Here is a 19,278-nt window from a genome sequence, read left to right on the forward strand (position 1 = left end):
TACATGTTTAAATTTTTTAATATAAAAAATTGGGGAGACAGAAATGAGATAATTTTCTTGGTAGTCTCACCAAGTTTAGGAATCAAAATGTCCTTAAAAACTAGTGAGAAAAGCCTGAAGAAGGTACCATTTTCATTGGTTTGGTAAACAAAACATACATCCAAATCTATATGTTATAAAGCAATTAACACTCTACAATTATATTTATCTCCCAGAAAACAGAAAACACAAAAATGCCTATAAAAATATTAATTTTCTGATTCACCCTTAAAAGCTTTCGGTTCTACAGACAATTACCATTAACTTTTAGATCTTCATTGTTCTCTAACTCTTGTTAATCAACATGTGGTCTGGTGGAACAGTATCATAGCATTACCTATGCAGTTGTAAGAAATGCAGAATCTCTGAATCCAACCCAACGCTGCAGAATCAGAAACTGCACTTTAGTAAGAGAGACACAGGTAACTTGAAAGTACATTAAAGTTTGAAAATCACTATTGTAGACATTAAAATGCATTTATTATAAACATTACAAACCTATACAAATCACAAACATCAAAGTCAGTTAAAAATTAGAGGAAATATGTCTGTTTGAAAACTTTTTAACAGTGTTTTTTTGAAGAGTTTCGTCAGAACTACTGATCCAAATGTGTGTGTGTGTGTGTGTGTGTGTGTGTGTGTGTGTGTGTGGCAGAGGCAACGGGATCTCTTAGAAGCTTTGATATTGCACAAAATCTAATCAAAATCTATTAATACCTTTGAAAACAATTGTAAAAGAAATTCTAAGAAGTCTGGTTAAAACATCAACATTATGTCGCATACTCAATACAAAATCACATAAGATAAATGCAGAAACACCAAGTGACACTAAATTGTTACTCAATACATCCAATCTGTTGAATGAATAAACTATTTTCTACAAACTTGAAAAACCGCTTCCTCACTAAAAGCATTGATTTTCTGCCTGAAAATTAACACTTACCCAGTTTCATTATAATCAATCAAAAATCTATAAGGCAGTACAATAGAGGCAGGCCTACACCAATCAGTACAAGCTATCAATTAAACATCTGAAGATAACCTTTGAAGTAACCTAGGTCCTGATGCTCCCCCAAATGAATGGAACTTAGTATATATATAGAAAAAAAAAAAAATCTGGGCAATAACTTTCCTCTAACAGGCCAGGATCAGAAAGAATAACTAAGAATAGCTGAAAGAAACACACTGATAGCTTGAACAAACTCTAAATGTTCTCTATAATTTCCTTATTAACTGTAAGATTCTTTTTTCTATTTGCTAATAAACTTTCCTACTGGGAAGAAAATGTATGACCTACTAAGGATCCCAAAGAGTTTATATTTATGTGGATTATATTACTGATATTTACACTAGAAATTAGAGCTGAAACATTTAAAAAACATTAATTCACTTAAAAATACCAAGAATAAAACCACTACACATTAACGCTAAAATTTTATTTCTGCAAAAATCAACTGTATTTCCCAGAACAACAACAACAAAAAAAACAGGAACACTGACACTAATATGTATTTTTGCAAATATTTTTAATGCCTTAATAGACAACCAATGGATTACCTTACTTGCTTCTACGTTCAGTATTCTAGAATATGTTGTTTTGGTTGAAGTATATAAAGGAAATTCAGGCTCACAAAGAAATGTAGTTTAAAAGAAGTATTTTAATAGCCTTTTTGGCTTTGTGGATATTCTTCAATACTACACCAAATTTAACAAGTTCAGTTTATTATATTATTATTATTATTATTATTTTGAGACAGGGTTTCACTCTGTCGCCCAGGATAGAGTGCAATCACTGTGAGTGGTACAGCTCACTGTAACCTCAAACTCCTGGGCTCAAGTGATCCTCCCACTTCAGCTTCCCAAGTAGCTGGGACTAGAGGTGCATGCCACCATACTTGGCTTATTTTATTTTATTATTTTATTTTATTTATATTTAGATACAGAGTCTGCCCTGTCATTCATTCATTCACTTATTTTTAGAGACGGAGTTTTGCCCTGTCACCCAGGATGAAGTGCAGTTGTCTGATCATGGCTCACTCCAGCCTTGAATAACTGGGCTAAAGCTATCCTCCTGCCTCAGCCTCCCAAGTAGCTAGGACTACAGGTGCACACCACTGCACCCAGCTAATTTTTAAACTTTTTGTAGAGATGGGGTCTATGTTGCCCAGGCTGGTCTCAAACTTCTGGGCTCAAGCAATCCTCCTGCCTCAGCCTCCCAATGTGCCAGGACTGCAGGTGTGAGGTATCGTGCCCATCCAGTTTATTGTAATAATAATGTGGAATCTGAAACATCATCAATGAACATTTTATACTGTTACATTAAGATTTCTTATTCTAATGTTGCACTTTGAATGGATCTTTTTACACATGCATAATCTTGTAACATCAAGCACTGGTCATCTGGAAATGTTCACTGATTTACTTACGCATTCCAAATGTTGACCCTTTCACTATATGAAACTTTTAAAACATCAGAAGTTAAAATGACCATCAATCTCATCAGAAAATTATTTAAGAATAAAGCTTTCAAGTTTACAGTGGCATCATGTTTTCCAAAATTCGAATTTTCACTTAAAAGTTGAAATTTTACCACTCACAACAAATACTATCACTTGTTTTCCCTGCAGTGAGAGGTTCACTTTACTCTTTTTCAAGAAAATGTCTAACAAATAACAAAGTCTCAACAACCAGTTTGTCTGTCAATCATTCTTTCAAGTAAAATAATGGTGTTTCATAAAAATAAGTGGCCAGTTCAGCTGGCAACCAAAAAATTACACAAGTGCTTTTCCTCAAGACAACCATATTTGGCATGCAATAGAAGAGCTTTATTTGTACTTCCCATTCCATCATACAGGATACTAAAAAGACATGTACTTAGGAGTCAAGATTAATAATAATTAATACTTTGTACTACTTCATCCAGAACAGTCTTAAACTGGTGTTCTTTTTACTGTAAGTGTGTGGTTATAAAGAAAACAATGACAACTAGTACAGTGAGGTACGATGCCCTGCTTTGTGCTAAGGCACCCACAGTTTTAACCACCATTGTTTTTGCATATCAGTGTAAATGTTAACACAATGGGAAGGGCGAATAACATCCTGATATTATTATATCGTGGAAACAGATTTGACCTGACGAATCCACTGAAAGGGTTTCAGGAACCTGACACACAGAAGGATCTCTGTATTTGTTGAATGAATGAATGAGTGAATAAATAAATAAACAAGCAGACAGCTATGATATATTTTAATCTGGATTTCAAAGTATTTTAGAGTTTTTCACACAAAAAAATCTAATTATTGGAATTATTTTCCAACATTAACAGAAAAGACTCGTCAGGCAATATAGCACCCCTACCCTTAATATGTTTGAAGTAGTTTTATCTCCAAACCTCTCTAAACTTAAATTGTTGTATATGCAAGCATTCCTTGCTTTGCATGTAACATGGTAAATGAAATTCATGCATACCAACACTATGTGCTCAATCTGTACTGTTCTTTGGTAACTAACGTGTTTAATAACATGGTATTGTGGAAAGCACATTATAATAAATGTACATGAAAATAAGCTCTAATGACCCACAAACTCAAATTCAGTAAAACAGGAAGGAAAAGCATCATATGAAGAATGAATGAGCAACCTTTGGGCAGTAACTATGAATGGACACCCCTGATGGGAAAGAAACTCAGACACCTAAATTACTTTTTCAAACTCTACATGTCTCTCTCCAATAATATATTGGAGAGAGGCCAAGGCAGGTGGATCACTTGACTTGAGATCAGGAGTTCAAGACCAGTTCAAGTACCTGAGACCGACATGGTGACATCACTGCCATTTGAGAATGAATCACTGTTCGTGATCAACTAATATAAGAGACTGACATGGTGGAATCATTGCTATTTGAGAATGAATCACTGTTCGTAATCAATTAATATAAGTGTTTCCAATCACAAAAACCAAATGGTGTTCGTGAATTGGGGGAGGGGAACAGAGCAGAAGCAAGGTGGCTAAGGGAATGAGGGACCAGCACTTCATAAAATATTCAGACAAAATTAGGTCACACTAAATTCAGTCTGGTCTTAAAAACTACAGGAATGAACATTTCTCAAAACAAAGGTAGATCAAATCTTTGGAATTCCATCTCCTAACCCTTCTCTTAATTCATTCAAAATAGCCTTAGAATTACTCAATAGTATTAGGTTGTCCCCTCTGTACTTCCATGTCCACGTCTACATGCAGGATTTTTGTTTTTACTAGCCGACTTCTAAAAATTAACACCAACTTTCAAAACTTTAAATTTTATTTTTTATAGAGGCAGGGTCTCGCTACATTGCCCAGGCTGGTCTTAAACTCCTGGGCTCACATGATCCACCCACCTCAGCCTCCCAAAGTGCTGGGATTACAGGCGTGAGCCACCAAGCCTGGCCCAAAAACTCGTAAATTTTAAACAGTGTATTAAGCACTAATAAAGAAAAGCAGTTCATATATTAAAAGTTTAAGTGTTTCTGCCAAGAGTTAGGAAAAAATTGAAAAGCATCTTATAGACAAACACTAATCGAAGTTTAGCAACTAAAACAGTGTCACGGGAAAAGCAATAAACCACTTGAAAAGAAAATTCTACTCGAAGTCTATTTATTATGTATCACAAATGGGACAAAGGAGAAATGCAAATTTACTATACCTTAAAATGTACTGTGATGTTCCAAGGAAGAGCTGAACTTGATGCAAGAAGATCAAACAGCAAACCAATTGGATAATGCCTAAAAATGAAACGGTATATTTTGAGAAAATAAATATGTGAAGTTATAACTACAACTCCAAAATAAATTTCCAACACATATTTTTAACACCAAATGTCAGGGGCTTTAATCACAAATCACAGGAAGGCTACATTCTATAGTTACGTGCCTGGGCTAGTATGATCTATTTTCCAGGCATCAGGTGGTTTCCTTCTAACCACTTCATTGCCATAGAAACCTCAATATGCACAATGGGATTGTGGGCAAAGGCATTCTTTATCAGACATGTGAACTGTTATGTCACAGTACTGCTGCATCTAACTGTCATCCCGGTATTCATAAAGGACAGTTGATTTTTGTAAATTTATTTAAATATGTTCTTTACTTTTAGAACTTAAAATTTTAAAAAACTGTAAGAACCAAGATGGGCATCTAAAACACATACAAATCACCTATTCTGTGGTTATTACTATTAACATTATAGCATATAAATTTCCAGTCTTTTACCTACACATACATATCTAAATACAGATTGGGACTATCCTTTACAAACTGTACTATAACCTTTTTCACATAATATGTCAACATTTTCCCAAGCCACTGAATATTCTTCTGAAACCTAATTCTAAATTTAAAAAAATAAGTTCCAAAATAAGAGAACATTTCCTAATATAACCATTACTCACAGCGAAGTAAATAACTTAGCAATAAATAAACATGACTAATACAAATGTTGTAGATTTCAAGGGACAAACCTTAAGTCATCCTTTTAAAAAATCTAAAGTAAATTAGCTTACTTGGTTAATCAGCATTAAATAATACAGGTTGAGTATTCCATTTCCAAAACGCTTGGGATTAGAAGCGTTTCAGATTTCAGCTTTTTTTTTTTTTTTCCAAATTTTGGAATATTTGCATCATATTCTTACCATTTGAGCATCACAAATCTGAAAATCCGAAATGCTGGAATGAGCACTTCCTTCGAGTGTCATGTCAGTGCTCAAAATGTTTTGGATTTTGTAGTCTTAGATTCTGGATTTCAAATTGTGGGATGTGGGATGCTCAACCTGTACTCACAACAAAGGCAAAAAGAAGACTACTTGGTGTTATACACAGTCCTGTCTTTATCTGTATAATCTATTAATGAGTTACTCCTAGATTTAAGAGCTGCAAAATTTGAAAACATATCAAATTTATCTCAAAATGAGTAATTCTGACCAAGATTCAAATGTCAGTTAATATTATTTATGCTTGTGCTACTCTGGGCACAATGCTTATGGGATAGCCCTGCTCTGCAAGGAGCAGTACACATTTGCTTATATATATAAACATACATATATGTTTATGTACATAATTGTATATATAATTTATGCTTGCTTACTTTTACAGAATTATGGAAAAGTCAACAGTTTCTAGAGATCATGTATTTATTTGGTAGGAATTTAGGATGGGCTGGGTACTGTAACTCAAGCCTGTAATCCCAACACTTTGGGAGGCCAAGATGGATCACCTGACTTGAAGTCAGGAGTTCGAGACCAGTTCCAGTACCTGAGACTGACATGTAAAACTCTGTCTCTACCCAAAAATACAAAAAAAACCCACAAAAAATTAGCTGGACATGATGGCACACACCTGCAGCCCTAGCTACTCAGGAGGCTGAGGTGGGAGAATGTCTTGAGCCTGAGAGGCAGAGGCTGCAGTGAGCCAAGACTGTGCCACTGCACTCCAGCCTGGACAACAGAGTGAAACCTTGTCTCAAGAAAAAAAAAAAAAGAATTTAGGATGATGTCCTGTCGGTAAAAGTAAAACAGTGGGGGTACTTTTGGTCTCATATGCATTATATCTCTTAAGAATAACCCTTAAATTTCTCTCTAATCAATCCTTTCATATCCAGAAAATAATACTGAAGAAAATTCTGGAACCAGGAAAAACTCTCGCCTCAGTCAAAACCTAAAATTAAAAAATACACACACACACACACACACACACACACACACACACACACACACACACATATAGTACTATACACAAGTTATAGATTTAATCCAATTCTGATCCTTCTCTCTGAAGTATTAAAATTGAACAAGCTCTAAATAATACCTTACACTTTTACAAAACAGACCTTTTAACGTCTTCAATTTACTTTTTAGAATATCTCTCTTAGGTATCTGCAACAGGGTTAAAGATGAAAGTAGGCACTTAATTAAAGTTCTATTTACTTGGATTTCATTAAAAAGACTTAACATTTCAAAAGTGACACCATATTGCTTTCCAAATTCTAAACAGCACTGAAAATACAAAGAACTCTGCTAAGCAAAATAGTCTCATCTATTAGATAAGATTCACTCGAGATCACATAAAATTACTAGCAATCCAGTGTTTTACATATTCCCTGCCATTAACAAATGTGTGAAACACTTTTGTGAATTTGTAAGCAAATTCTAAACCAAATATCATATCTTAAAGCAATCTATAATATAAAATCAAGTAATTTTTTTTCTTTTTTGAGACAGGGTCTTACTCTGCAACCTAGGCTGGAATGCAGTGGTGCAGTCAGAGCTCACTACAACCTTGACCTCCTGGGCTCAAGCGATCCTCCCACCTCAGCCTCCTGAGTGGCTGGGAATACAGACATGTGCCACTATACCCAGCTAATTATTTTATTTTTTATAGAGATAGTGTCCAACTATGTTGCCCAGGCTGGTCTCAAACTTCTGGGCTCAACCAATACTCCCACCTTGGCCACCCAAAGTAATGAGATTATAGGCATGAGCCACTATGTCCAGCCCAAATAACTTTAAAAGGAAATATCTGGATCAGAATACAAGTTAAACATAAGACTCAATCATCAATTATTTTTTAACCCTCAATATTTAAAAAACAAGAAAACTATAAATATTTTAAAAATGAGAAAACTATACACAGAATCCTGAACAAAGTACATAATAAAAAGCTGATGAATGCATAAATCGAAGCAGTCCACAGACTAACCCTAGGTACAACATAAAGATCCAATGGAGCCAATTTTAGGTTCTGAGTTTCTTTTTTGAGCAGTTCCAACTATTTTAATGATTGACACTTCATGACTTTTATTCATTCTTAAAGGTATTCCAAAGAACAGAAAAACTCACTCTAAAAAAAAAAAGATAAAACTTACTCCATGTAGTAATTACCATATGGAGCCACTGGACCCTTTTATAAATCTAAGATATATTTTAGGGTCTTAATGATCATATTGTTTCCTATATATTGAAACATTTTACTATTTCATCCCTCTATAACTTATTTCATCATTATTTGTCAATTATTCCCAATAAGACACTAAAACAGTAAGAATTTGAAAAAATAACATGATGCCTAGAAGGATGATAGAAGAATGTACCCTTCTTTCATTTTCTTACGTGTTGCCTAAAGTATTGAAACATCTTTCAAGAAAGTGTAAAATAAGCATGCAGGCTGGGCGTGGTGGCTCATGCCTGTAATCCCAGCACTTTGGGAGGCTGAGGCGGGTGGATCACCTGAGGTTAGGAATTCAAGACCAGGCTGACCAATAAGGTGAAACCCTGTCTCTACTAACAATACAAAAATTAGCTGCGCGTGGTGGCATGTGTCTGTAGTCCCAGCTACTCGGGAGGCTGAGACAGGTGAATTACTTGAACCTGGGAGGTGGAGGTTGCAGTGAGCCAAGACTGTGACACTGCACTCCAGCCTGGGCAACAGAGCGAGACTCAGTCTCAGAAAAAAGAAAAAAGAGAGCAAACTCCATTCTGGAATCAGTTTTTAGCCATCATTAACACAGTTGAAAATTCCAAGTTTCTCATTTTCTACCTATAATGGCAGAGAAAAAAACTGACAGAGGAAGATGTTTCACAATTATTAGACAAATCAGGACAAAATACAAAGAGAGACAGCAGTACTCTAGACTTTAATGACAATAGTGAAATTGATCATTTACGTGAAATCTCAAACTCTGAGTCTTTAGATGATATCTTAAATTTTCCATAGCTCAAGAACTAATAGAAGAACAATATATTTCTAAGGACAAAAAGGAACATATGGTAATCTTAACAGCTTAGTCATCAACAGAAAAAACTTCATTACATGCTATTTTATGACAAAAACCTGGACCATTCCATTTTACTAAAAGAATGTGACAATATTATTTCATCTTTTATGCTATTTACACAAATTTATTTGATAGTGGGCAAATGCAAAAGGTCTATTTATATAAAAAGAAGACTGAAGGAATTAGATCACACAGAAATGAAAAAAAGTACTGGGCTGCTCTGTCTAATTGGTGTTGATTCACATAAAAAAGAAAATATTTCATAATGAAATCATAAGCTGGCAAAAGGTTTATAGATTTCTTCAAGTATTATTAACACTATTAGATGCAAGAAGGGCCAGAAGTAATAAGCTAGAACCTCTCAGAGGTATATTTGAATCTATAAAAATTAATGAGCAATTAGTTGCATTCAGGGGATGTTGACCATTTTAGATACCTTTAAAACTAGAAAAATATGAAATGAAAATGTAAATTTGCTGTACTTAAACCTGTATTAAAATTTCTAATAACGTTGTTATACACTATTCCTTTATTCTAAATCTCTAAATTATTTGCAAGATGACTTAAATACACACACACACACACACACACACACACACACACACACACACACAATGTATTTATATATTTTAAAGTTCATTGGAGCATGGGCCACTGCGCCCGGCGCTACCCGGTCAAAATCTTAAATTTTTTTTTTAAATTTCACTGGTCCCGGATGGTAAACGATGACAACTCCTTTGTCTTGGTATATTAAGAATTAAGAGATAAATTTAAACATATGCTTCCTTAAAATTATATTTAAATTTAAATTAGGTGGGCGTGGTGGCATGCGCCTGTAATCCCAGCTACCTGGGAGGCTGAAGTGGGAGAACTGCTTGAACCCAGGAGGCGGAGGTTGCAGTGAGCCAAGATAGTGCGACTGCTCACCAGCCTGGGCGACAGAGGGAGACTCCATCTCCATAAAAAAATAAATAAAGTATTAACATAAAAACATTCTAAATATTATAAAAATGAATAATCATCCTGTAATGATTTTTTTAAAATAAAAATGAACCAGAAAAACGAAGGAGTAAGATCACCATTTACTTATTTCTATTGTCAAATTCCATAATTAGCGTGTGGTTCAACACAAATTTTTATGTTAGAATTATTTTCATGCAAAGATATTAATTCCAAATATGCTATCTGAATTCCCAGATTGCTTATTTCTGATGAATCTATTGATATTCAAGAAAATCTATAAAAGAAAACAGAACTGGCAAAAATTAAAGGTACTGAGTTTCTCTTACACTTTAATCTGATTTACATCAAGGATTTCAAAAGTACCAATTTGTACAACTCTTCTAAACAGACATTATATACAGTTTTGTGAGGAGGCTTCTAACCACAACACAGAAACCACATACACCTGAAGTAAATCATAATGTAACTATTGGCTATTATGTTGCTACTTCTACCATCTAACTTAAAATTAATAGAAAAGGAAGTAGTAAGGATCTGAACCTGGAATACGGTCCGCCCTTGGTATGTGTGGGGGATTGGTTCCTGGACCTAGTTGGATACCAAAATTCGCAGATGCTTAAATCCCTTATATTAAATGGCATAGTGTTTGCATATAACCTACACATATTTTCCTGTATACTTCAAACTATTGCTAGATTACTTATAATACCTATTACAATGTAAGTGCTATATAAATCATTGTTAAACCATATTGGACTTTTTGTGGTTTCATTTTTATTGTTGTATTATTATTAGTTATTGCTTTCTCCCCCAGATATTTTCAATCCATGGTTGGTTGAATCCATGGATGCAGAACCCATGGATACAGAACACCAACTCTTATCCAGAACTGTATTTTCTGTGTAAATAAGAGGACCCAACTAGCTAAAGGCTCAATGTATTGCCCTGTAGAAAATGACTGCATGAGAACAGTATTAGGCCTATTTTTACACTTCATTCTTTTTCTTCTTTACATTGCTCTAGTCGTCCATATTCAATTCTCGAAATGAATATATTTTAATATTTCTTTGCTCTTTGTTTTTTTATTCATTATTCCATTTATATGTGTGTGTATGTTTGTGCACGTGTGCACATTGGCACATGGTGTAGCAATAATGGATATTCTAAGGGACACGATTCTAGTATAAATATCTGTACTCAGAGAGCAAACTAATACAAGTATTCTAAAATCAGCACTGAAACAATTTTCCCCATACTAGAGAACTACTGCCCAAGTTCATGTCACTAAAATAAATGCCTCCTATTCGGAAAGTTGCTGCATTCTGATTCACTGGAAACAGGATTACATTTCATTGTAACTGCAAGCATGTAACTACAAATGCAAACCAAAGTAATTTGATGATTGCTGTGAATACTGACTTACTCTATACATGGGACAAACACAAACAACTATAGAGTAGCAAAGTGTTTCACAACTTTCTAAGCATATTCTTATATATGAAAAAGTTCAAAAATAATGAAGGGATACCACATATATAAAATTTATGTAAGTCACATTTCAAAAATCTAGTTTACATTGTTAACCCCTTTATGCCTAGTGTTCCATTATTGGAACACTAAGCTTGTGGGAGTTATGTAAACTGTTCAAGGTCATTGACAAGGTCTGATTTTTCACACACAAAAATTTTAACCTCCTGCATAAATGGGTTAAGTTCCAGAAATTCACAACCTTAAAAAGACTGGAAATAAGACCGAAGAATCTGTTAGCATTTATGATTAAAATGTTAAATGTTTTTTAAAAAATTATATGCAGGTTTTCACTAAAGCATTTTGCTAAAATTTACTTTTGAAATCACAAAGAGTATTAAATTCTGAGTCATTCTATCATGTCTATGTTTAAGATCAACATCAATACAGCCATGGGACATTTAACAACATGGATATGTTCTGAGAAATGCATTGTTAAGCAATTTCATTTGCTGTTCAAACATCACAGTGTACTTACATAAACCTAGATGCCACAGCCTACTACGTACCTAGGCTACATGGTATAGCCTAATGTTCCTAGGCTATAATCCTGTACAACATATTACTACACTGAATACTCTAGACAACTGTAACACAATGATAAGTATGTATGCATCTAAACATAGAAAAGATACTATAAAAATACAGATTATCATTTTCTGGGACCACCATCCTAAATGCGGTCCATCATTGACCAAAATTATGTAGCCCAAGAGTATGTATTTTTTTTACAATTCAAAAAGTAATTTCAACTTCTTCCTTTCACCACCTGTCCTGAAAGTCAATTTGCACAGAGTAAAATTTCCCATTAAAGTTATTTATTTTACAGTTGACAAAATGAGAAGCTTGTTCTAAATTTTGTGCTTGAAGGTCTAAGATCTAAACCAAAATTAGGGTTTACTTACAAGGTAGTCTTCGGAAGGACCAAGAACTGGTCTCTTAAAATAATTCTAATATAAAAGTAACAAATATAAAATGTGAACATCAGTTGTGGTAGTAAGAAACTTCACCCCTTAAAATACAATGTTAGAGCACCCTCTGCTGATTAACATCTCAGTCTGAAGAAAGAGACTCTATTTTGAGTTAGGCCAGCACTTTCCACTTCCCATGTAATTTTTTAAAGCTAAAGATGCAAAGATAAAGCTCTAATCAGACATAACTTCCTTGTAAGCTCTCTACAAATCAACAACAACAAATGTATTGAGTATTCATTATAAGTATACCACTGTTCTTAAAAATTTTTTTAATTCGAATTTGGACAAATTGACATAAGCAATTAGAGAGAACAGATAAAATGGGAGAAAAATTTTTAAACAAAATGTTAGTAGGTGTGGTAAAAAGAGCCCTGAACTGATACTCTCAAAATCTGGGTCCTAACTTACTTATTTGAGCAAGGTGCCTTACTTATTTGAGTCTCAGTTTTCCAAATAAAAGCAAGGGGCAAATTTAGATTCATTCATTCATTCACTGAACAAACATTTACTTATCCCCTCCTACATGCTGCTGGTTTAAGTACAAAGAAAAATGATCCAAAATCTGAACCTTTTTTAACACTGACATGATGCTCAAAGGAACTGCTGCTTATTGAAGCATTTTGCATTTCAAATTTTCAGATTTGGAATACTGTAAGTATATAATACGAACATTCCAAAATCTGAAAAAATCTGAAATCTGAAAACTCTGGTCCCAACCATTTTGGATAAGGGATACTTAACCCATATTAACTCACTTAATTCTTGAAACAAACTTACGAAGTACAAGGTACCATTATTATCGCTGTTTTACAGACAAGAAAACTGAGATACAAAGAGGTCAAATAACTTGCCCAAGGTTATATCGCTAGTAAGTGATGAAGCTGGGATTTGAAATCTAGTTTCTGACTCCAGAGTCAGCATCCTTAACAACCATTATGTTACAATATACAGTTGTAACATGACAAGAATATAGGAAGTACACACATAGTTTAGAGATGGCACAAACGTAGAAATGATCACTTTGGGCTAAAAAGAACCACAAAAAAGGTCATAGTTAAGCTAGAAGTTAGAAGTATGAGCTACAGGAGGGAATATATGAATGAATAATTAATTATAACCAAAACAAAGGATGCTGGAAAGAGCAAAAAAGATTTATCAAATTAGATGAGCAAAGAAACAGAAGCCCAAAACATTATCCAACATTCATTAAAACAAGTAGCTTAGTATGCCTGGAAAGAAGTGGGATCATGGACAACCTTTACACACACATCATGCTTTAGTGTTTGGCTTTACACAGTAGATGACGAGAAGTCAGAAAAGGGTTCTTGAGGAGAACAACAATGTTAGATCTGCATTTCAGAAAGAAAAATTACGGCACTGGGGAAGATAAACTAAAAGTAATAGTATTAAAAGCAGGAAGACAAATTAAGAGGCTACTAAAACAATCCATGTGAGAAATCAGATGGGCCTGAATCCCGAAAAACAAAGCAGGGAGTTTAAGGCATACTTAAAAGCCAGAATCAGAATCTAGAGGCTAGATGATGAGGGAATCAAGAGTGGAGACGAACAGCAACAAATTTAAAAGATCCAAAATTACAGTGAGCTCTTTTTTTACTACAATAGAATCAAACTAGAATGAAAAGATAACAGAAAAACCACTAAATGTGGAAATTACACACATTTCTAAAAAAAAACTAAGGTTCCAAAAGAAAGCCTCAAAAGAAAATTTTAAAAATACACAGACCTGAATGAAAATAAAAGCAGAACATATCAAAATTTATGGACTACACTAGAGCCTGGCCGAAATAGATATGTATAACACTAAATGCTTGTACAACATTGTGAATGTAATTAACACTACCATGGTTAAGATGGTAAATTTTGTTACATGCATTTTACTACAATTTAAAAAAGAAATTAAGGTAAGAGCTCAAAAAAATAACCTAAGTTCCTTTTCAAGAAACTAGAAAAAAAATAATAAAACCAAAGAAAGCAGAAGGAATAAAATTATTAAAAACAAAAAAACAGAAACCAACAAAATTAGAAATTTTAAAAAGGAGAGAAAAATCCATGAACCGCAACACTGGCTCTTCAAAACAATAAGTAAAATTGGTAAACCTCTAACAAAGCTGACAAAAATGAATACAACACTACAGATCCTAAAGTCATTCACAGATAAGGAAATACTATAAACAACTCTATGTTCATAAATTCAACAACTTAGAAAAAACAAACCAGCTCCCCAAAACCCATAAACTACCAATACTCAATGAAGAGGAAATAGGCAAGCTGAGTATATCTATATATATCAAAGAAATTGAATTGGTAATTAAAATGCTCCCCAAAAAGAAACCTCCAGACCCAAGTGGTTTCACTAGAGATATCTATCAAACACTTCAAGAATTAAGTGGAGAACTACTGCCCAAGTTCATGTCACTAAAATAAATGCCTCCTATTCGGAAAGTTGCTGCATTCTGATTCACTGGAAACAGGATTACATTTCATTGTAACTGCAAGCATGTAACTACAAATGCAAACCAAAGTAATTTGATGATTGCTGTGAATACTGACTTACTCTATACGTGAGACAAACACAAACAACTATAGAGTAGCAATGTGTTTTTACACGATCTTTTCCAAAAAATACATCAGAACAGAACACTTCCCAACTCAGTTTATAAAGCCAGTATAACCCTAATGCTAAATCAGACAATAGAAAAAATAGAAAACTTCAATCCCTCTTCTGAACATAAGACACAAAAATCCTCAGCGAAATATTTTTTGGCAAACTGAATCCAACAATGTATAAAACTAATTACATTCCGTAACCAAATAAGATTTATTAAAGGTATACAAGGTTGGTCCACCATCAAAAATTCACAAATGTCATCTATTATAGCAACGAGCTAAGGAAGAAAAGTGATAACAATCATATAATTAGCACAGAAAACGCATCTGACAAAATCCAACATCTATTCATGACAATTGTGAAAGACTAATACATTCTTCATAAAACTAAGAACACCAGAAGATGTCCACTCTCACCACTCTTATCCAACACAGCACTAGAAGTTCTAGCCACTCCAATAAGGAAAAAAAAAGAAGAAATAAAACGCCTACAGATTGGAAAAATTAAATAATTTCTATTTGCAGATGTCAAGACTGTTTACATAGAAAACCCCAAAGGATCTACCAAAAAAACTCCTAGAACTAGTGTGTGAGTTCAGCAAGGTTGCAGAACACAAAAATCAATCACATTTTCCATATACTAAAAATGAACATTCATGCTCGTTTTGGCAGCACACGTACTAAAATTAGAACGATACAGAGATTAGCATGGCCCTGCACAAGGATGACACCCAAATCTGTGAAGCGCTCCATAGTAAAATTTTTTTAAATTATAAAAATAAAAAATAAAGGAACATTCAGAAAACGAAATTAAATTTTTCTCTTTTACAATATATGTGGCTTGACATAGAAAGACCTCTAGGTGTTTTCAGCAGTTTTTCTCAAAATAGTCCCAGAATGGAAACAATCCAATGTCCATCAGTTAACGAATAAACAAACAATTTGTGGTACAACCATGCAGTGGGATACTATTCAGCAATAAAAAGGAAAAAACCACTGATACATGCAAAAAGGATGAGTCTCAAAAACATTACTCGAGGTAAAATTCAGACACAAAAGGCTACATACTACATGATTCCATTTATATGGCATTCTGAAAAAGGTAAAACAGCTGAGATGGAAATTAGATCACAGTAATTGCTGTGAGTCTGGGGGAAGGAAGAGGTAACTGTAAAGGAGCACCAGGGAATTTTCTCAAATTAAATATCTTATTATCTTGATTTTGTTAGTAGCTACACAATTGTACACAATTGTTTAAAAACTCTTCAAACCGGCCGGGTGCGGTGGCTCACGCTTGTAATCCCAGCACTTTGGGAGGCCGAGACGGGCGGATCACGAGGTCAGGAGATCGAGACCACGGTGAAACCCCATCTCTACTAAAAATACAAAAAATTAGCCGGGTGTGGTGGCGGGCACCTGTAGTCCCAGCTACTCGGAGAGGCTGAGGCAGGAGAATGGCGTGAACCCGGGAGCTTGCAGCGAGCCAAGATCGCGCCACTGCACTCCAGCCTCGGGGACAGAGCGAGACTCCGTCTCAAAAAAAAAAATAATAATAATAAAATAAAATAAAATAAATAAATAAATAAATAAAAACTCTTCAAACCATACTCCAAAAAAGATGAATTGGCCAGGCGCGGTGGCTCACACCTGTAATCCCAGCACTTTGGGAGGCCCAGGCAGGTGAAGCACCTAAGCTCAGGAGTTCAACACCAGCCTGGCCAATATGGTGAAACCCCGTCTCTACTATACTAAAAATACAAAAATTAACTGGCATGGTGGCAGGAGCCCGTAATTCCACCTACTCAGGGGGCTGAGGCAGGAGAATCACTTGAACCCAGGAGGTGGAGGTTGCAGTGAGCCGAAATCATGCCATTGCACTCCAGCCTGGGTGACAAGAGCAAAACTCCGTCTCAAAAGAAAAAAAAAAAAAAGATGAATTTTATTCCACATTAATTATATGCTTGGGATTATTTTTCCCTTCTCACAGAGTCTGTTAGCCAAGTAGATGAACTAAGAATAGTAAGAAAGAATTAACAGTAAAAGAAAAATAATTTGTTTTAAGAATACTCCATTCTGCTATTATCTATAACTAATTTTACTATATGTACTAATTTCTTTAAAAAATCTTTAAAACCAAGCATTTGTTTAAAAAACAAAGCCCCAGTACTCTTCATCTATGTCCTACTAACAGGAAGATAAAGTCATATTTTTGCCATCTGAGTATGATGAAAGTCATGATTTGTCAAGGACTTTAGTTTTTTTTTTCTTGCCACTGAGAACTGTCACCTTGTATGAAAAGACAAACTTAACTGAATTAAGGGATAGAATCAGTGACAAGGTTATAAAGAGAGAAGAAACATCAATTTCTGTTCTTTCTTCCCTCATTTATGAGTTGTCTTATCTGGCGACGAATTTCCTTTCCTACCTGAATTTATTTAAAACTCCAAAGAATAAATATAGGAAGGACATTATTATCCAACTCAAATAAATGCTTCTCTATCCTTAAGACACTTGTATGGTCTCAAAAGTCCAAGTCTTCCAACACTTTAGCGGTAGCTGCTTTCCTACACTGATGGAAATTCATAGAACTATCCTATTTTGCGAAGCCCACTACTTAAATGCCAGATATTCTTATATCGATAGCCTATTTCCAGAAAGATACATTTTTTAACATAAGAGAAAACTGCTATTACTGGAAGCAAAGAGAGAAAAGATCAAGACTAAGCCCAGAGGCCCTGGATTACATTTATGCCCCTGGAAGTTATTCACGCCTCATATATATGGAGTACTTAAAAACACTCAAGGAAAAGATGCATCAAAAGTCATTAGATATAACGAGCTTACAGCATGACATAACTGTGGAAGTGATATAACACATAAAAAGTTAACACCCCCAACACTACCATAAAGATACTTGAATATAATTACTTTCACATAAGCTCTCTAAAAGGGAAAAGAACTCTACTCTTTAATAAAAGACTTTCCAAAGGGATAAATACTGACAAAGTAAGAACATGGTATAATATTTAAGCCAAAATCATTGTTTTGCAGTGACAAGGAGAAATGGGTCCAAACACTATTTACCCATAAACCTATAAAATATAAGCCATATTGAATACAAGAATAACCACCACAAGGGACAGCGTAAAACAGCAGCTGAAAGATGATGACTTAGTAATCACTTACTTTACAAGCTAAATTGAGGTTTCCCAAATTTTCCAGAGTTCCTCAACTGGGGGCGGTTCTGCCTCCATTCAGGGACATCTGGCAACATTTCTGATAATCAAGACCAAAGGAAGTGCTACTGGCACTTGTAGGAAGAGGCCAGAGCTGCTGTTAAATATCCTATAATGTACAGGGTAGCCCACCACAACAAAGAGTTATCAAATTAAAAATGTCAATAGTGACCCTATTGAGAAATCTTGCTTTACAATAAAACTGAAAAGCCCCGCTAGTCACACAAAATCTTGAGACAATCTGTAATACATATAATACAATACAATGTAAATAACTATAGATAGAAATGTCAAGTGCATACATATATCCCATTGCTACTCTCCCACACTGTTTCCCCCTCCATCCTGTCATTCTACTCTTCTATTTAATAATTGTTGCTCCGTTTACACTTCCTTTAAGCCACCTTCCCATTCCAAAACCTCCAATTCTCCTGAGAAATAAAAAGAAATGGGAAGCACTGCCTTATCTATGCTGCGTGAGGTCTAGTACTCAAGAAGAATCAGAGGAGTCTGATACATGATCATGAAGCTCAGTATTGTTTTGATTTAAAGAAAGAATGCTATAACAAGACAACTGTGTCATAAATTCCCAAAACCATCTCAAAGGATTAGAGGCGGGACCCAAAATACAACCTTGTACGGTTGTAATCCATTATGAAAAATCTACTCATTCTTGGGATCTCATCAGCACAAGATGAGTTCCAAAATTTCTCTCCTTGCTAATAAATAGTCCTTTGATTCACATCGCTGCATTTATTAAAGACCTAACTAGCTTCCTTTCCTCTATCCTAAAGCTCTTTCAAAAACTCTTCATTTTAATATTCCCCAATTCAGAGAGCAAGTCCATTTTTAACCAACTTGTATTTTTCATGTTTCATTTAAATCTGTCTTAGCCTGTATTTTTTTCATTCAACTGTATCCAAATGGTAGCATTTCAACATTAACATCCAGCATACCTTGAACTATTTTTTTTTTACATTCTTCTCTCTGTAATTTCCAGTTTCATTAAATATTTTTGGAAGCACAATGAACAGAACTCCCAATAACAGAGGAAGCACAAAAAAACATCATTAGTACATGGATAAGCCCAGGTTTAGGATTTGATTTC

At 34.6% G+C, this 19,278-nt stretch overlaps 1 protein-coding gene and 1 non-coding gene across 4 annotated transcripts in view; one reads left to right on the forward strand and one right to left on the reverse strand.

Moving 5' to 3' along the window:
- ATG5 (autophagy related 5) overlaps positions 1–19,278 on the reverse strand; it is a 140,025-nt gene that overhangs the window by 102,200 nt on the left and 18,547 nt on the right. For all 3 annotated transcript variants that reach the window (XM_012506153.2, XM_003278910.3, XM_030809519.1), the window contains one exon: positions 4,722–4,800. In XM_012506153.2, coding sequence (XP_012361607.1) covers positions 4,722–4,800 — 79 coding nt within the window. The remainder of the gene's footprint in view (positions 1–4,721; positions 4,801–19,278) is intronic.
- Positions 15,591–15,701, forward strand: LOC115834527. Its single transcript, XR_004029474.1, has one exon. It is a non-coding gene; the product is annotated as a U6 spliceosomal RNA (small nuclear RNA).

Source organism: Nomascus leucogenys, chromosome 3 (genome assembly GCF_006542625.1).
Source record: "Nomascus leucogenys isolate Asia chromosome 3, Asia_NLE_v1, whole genome shotgun sequence".
In the NCBI taxonomy this organism is placed as follows: domain Eukaryota; kingdom Metazoa; phylum Chordata; class Mammalia; order Primates; family Hylobatidae; genus Nomascus; species Nomascus leucogenys.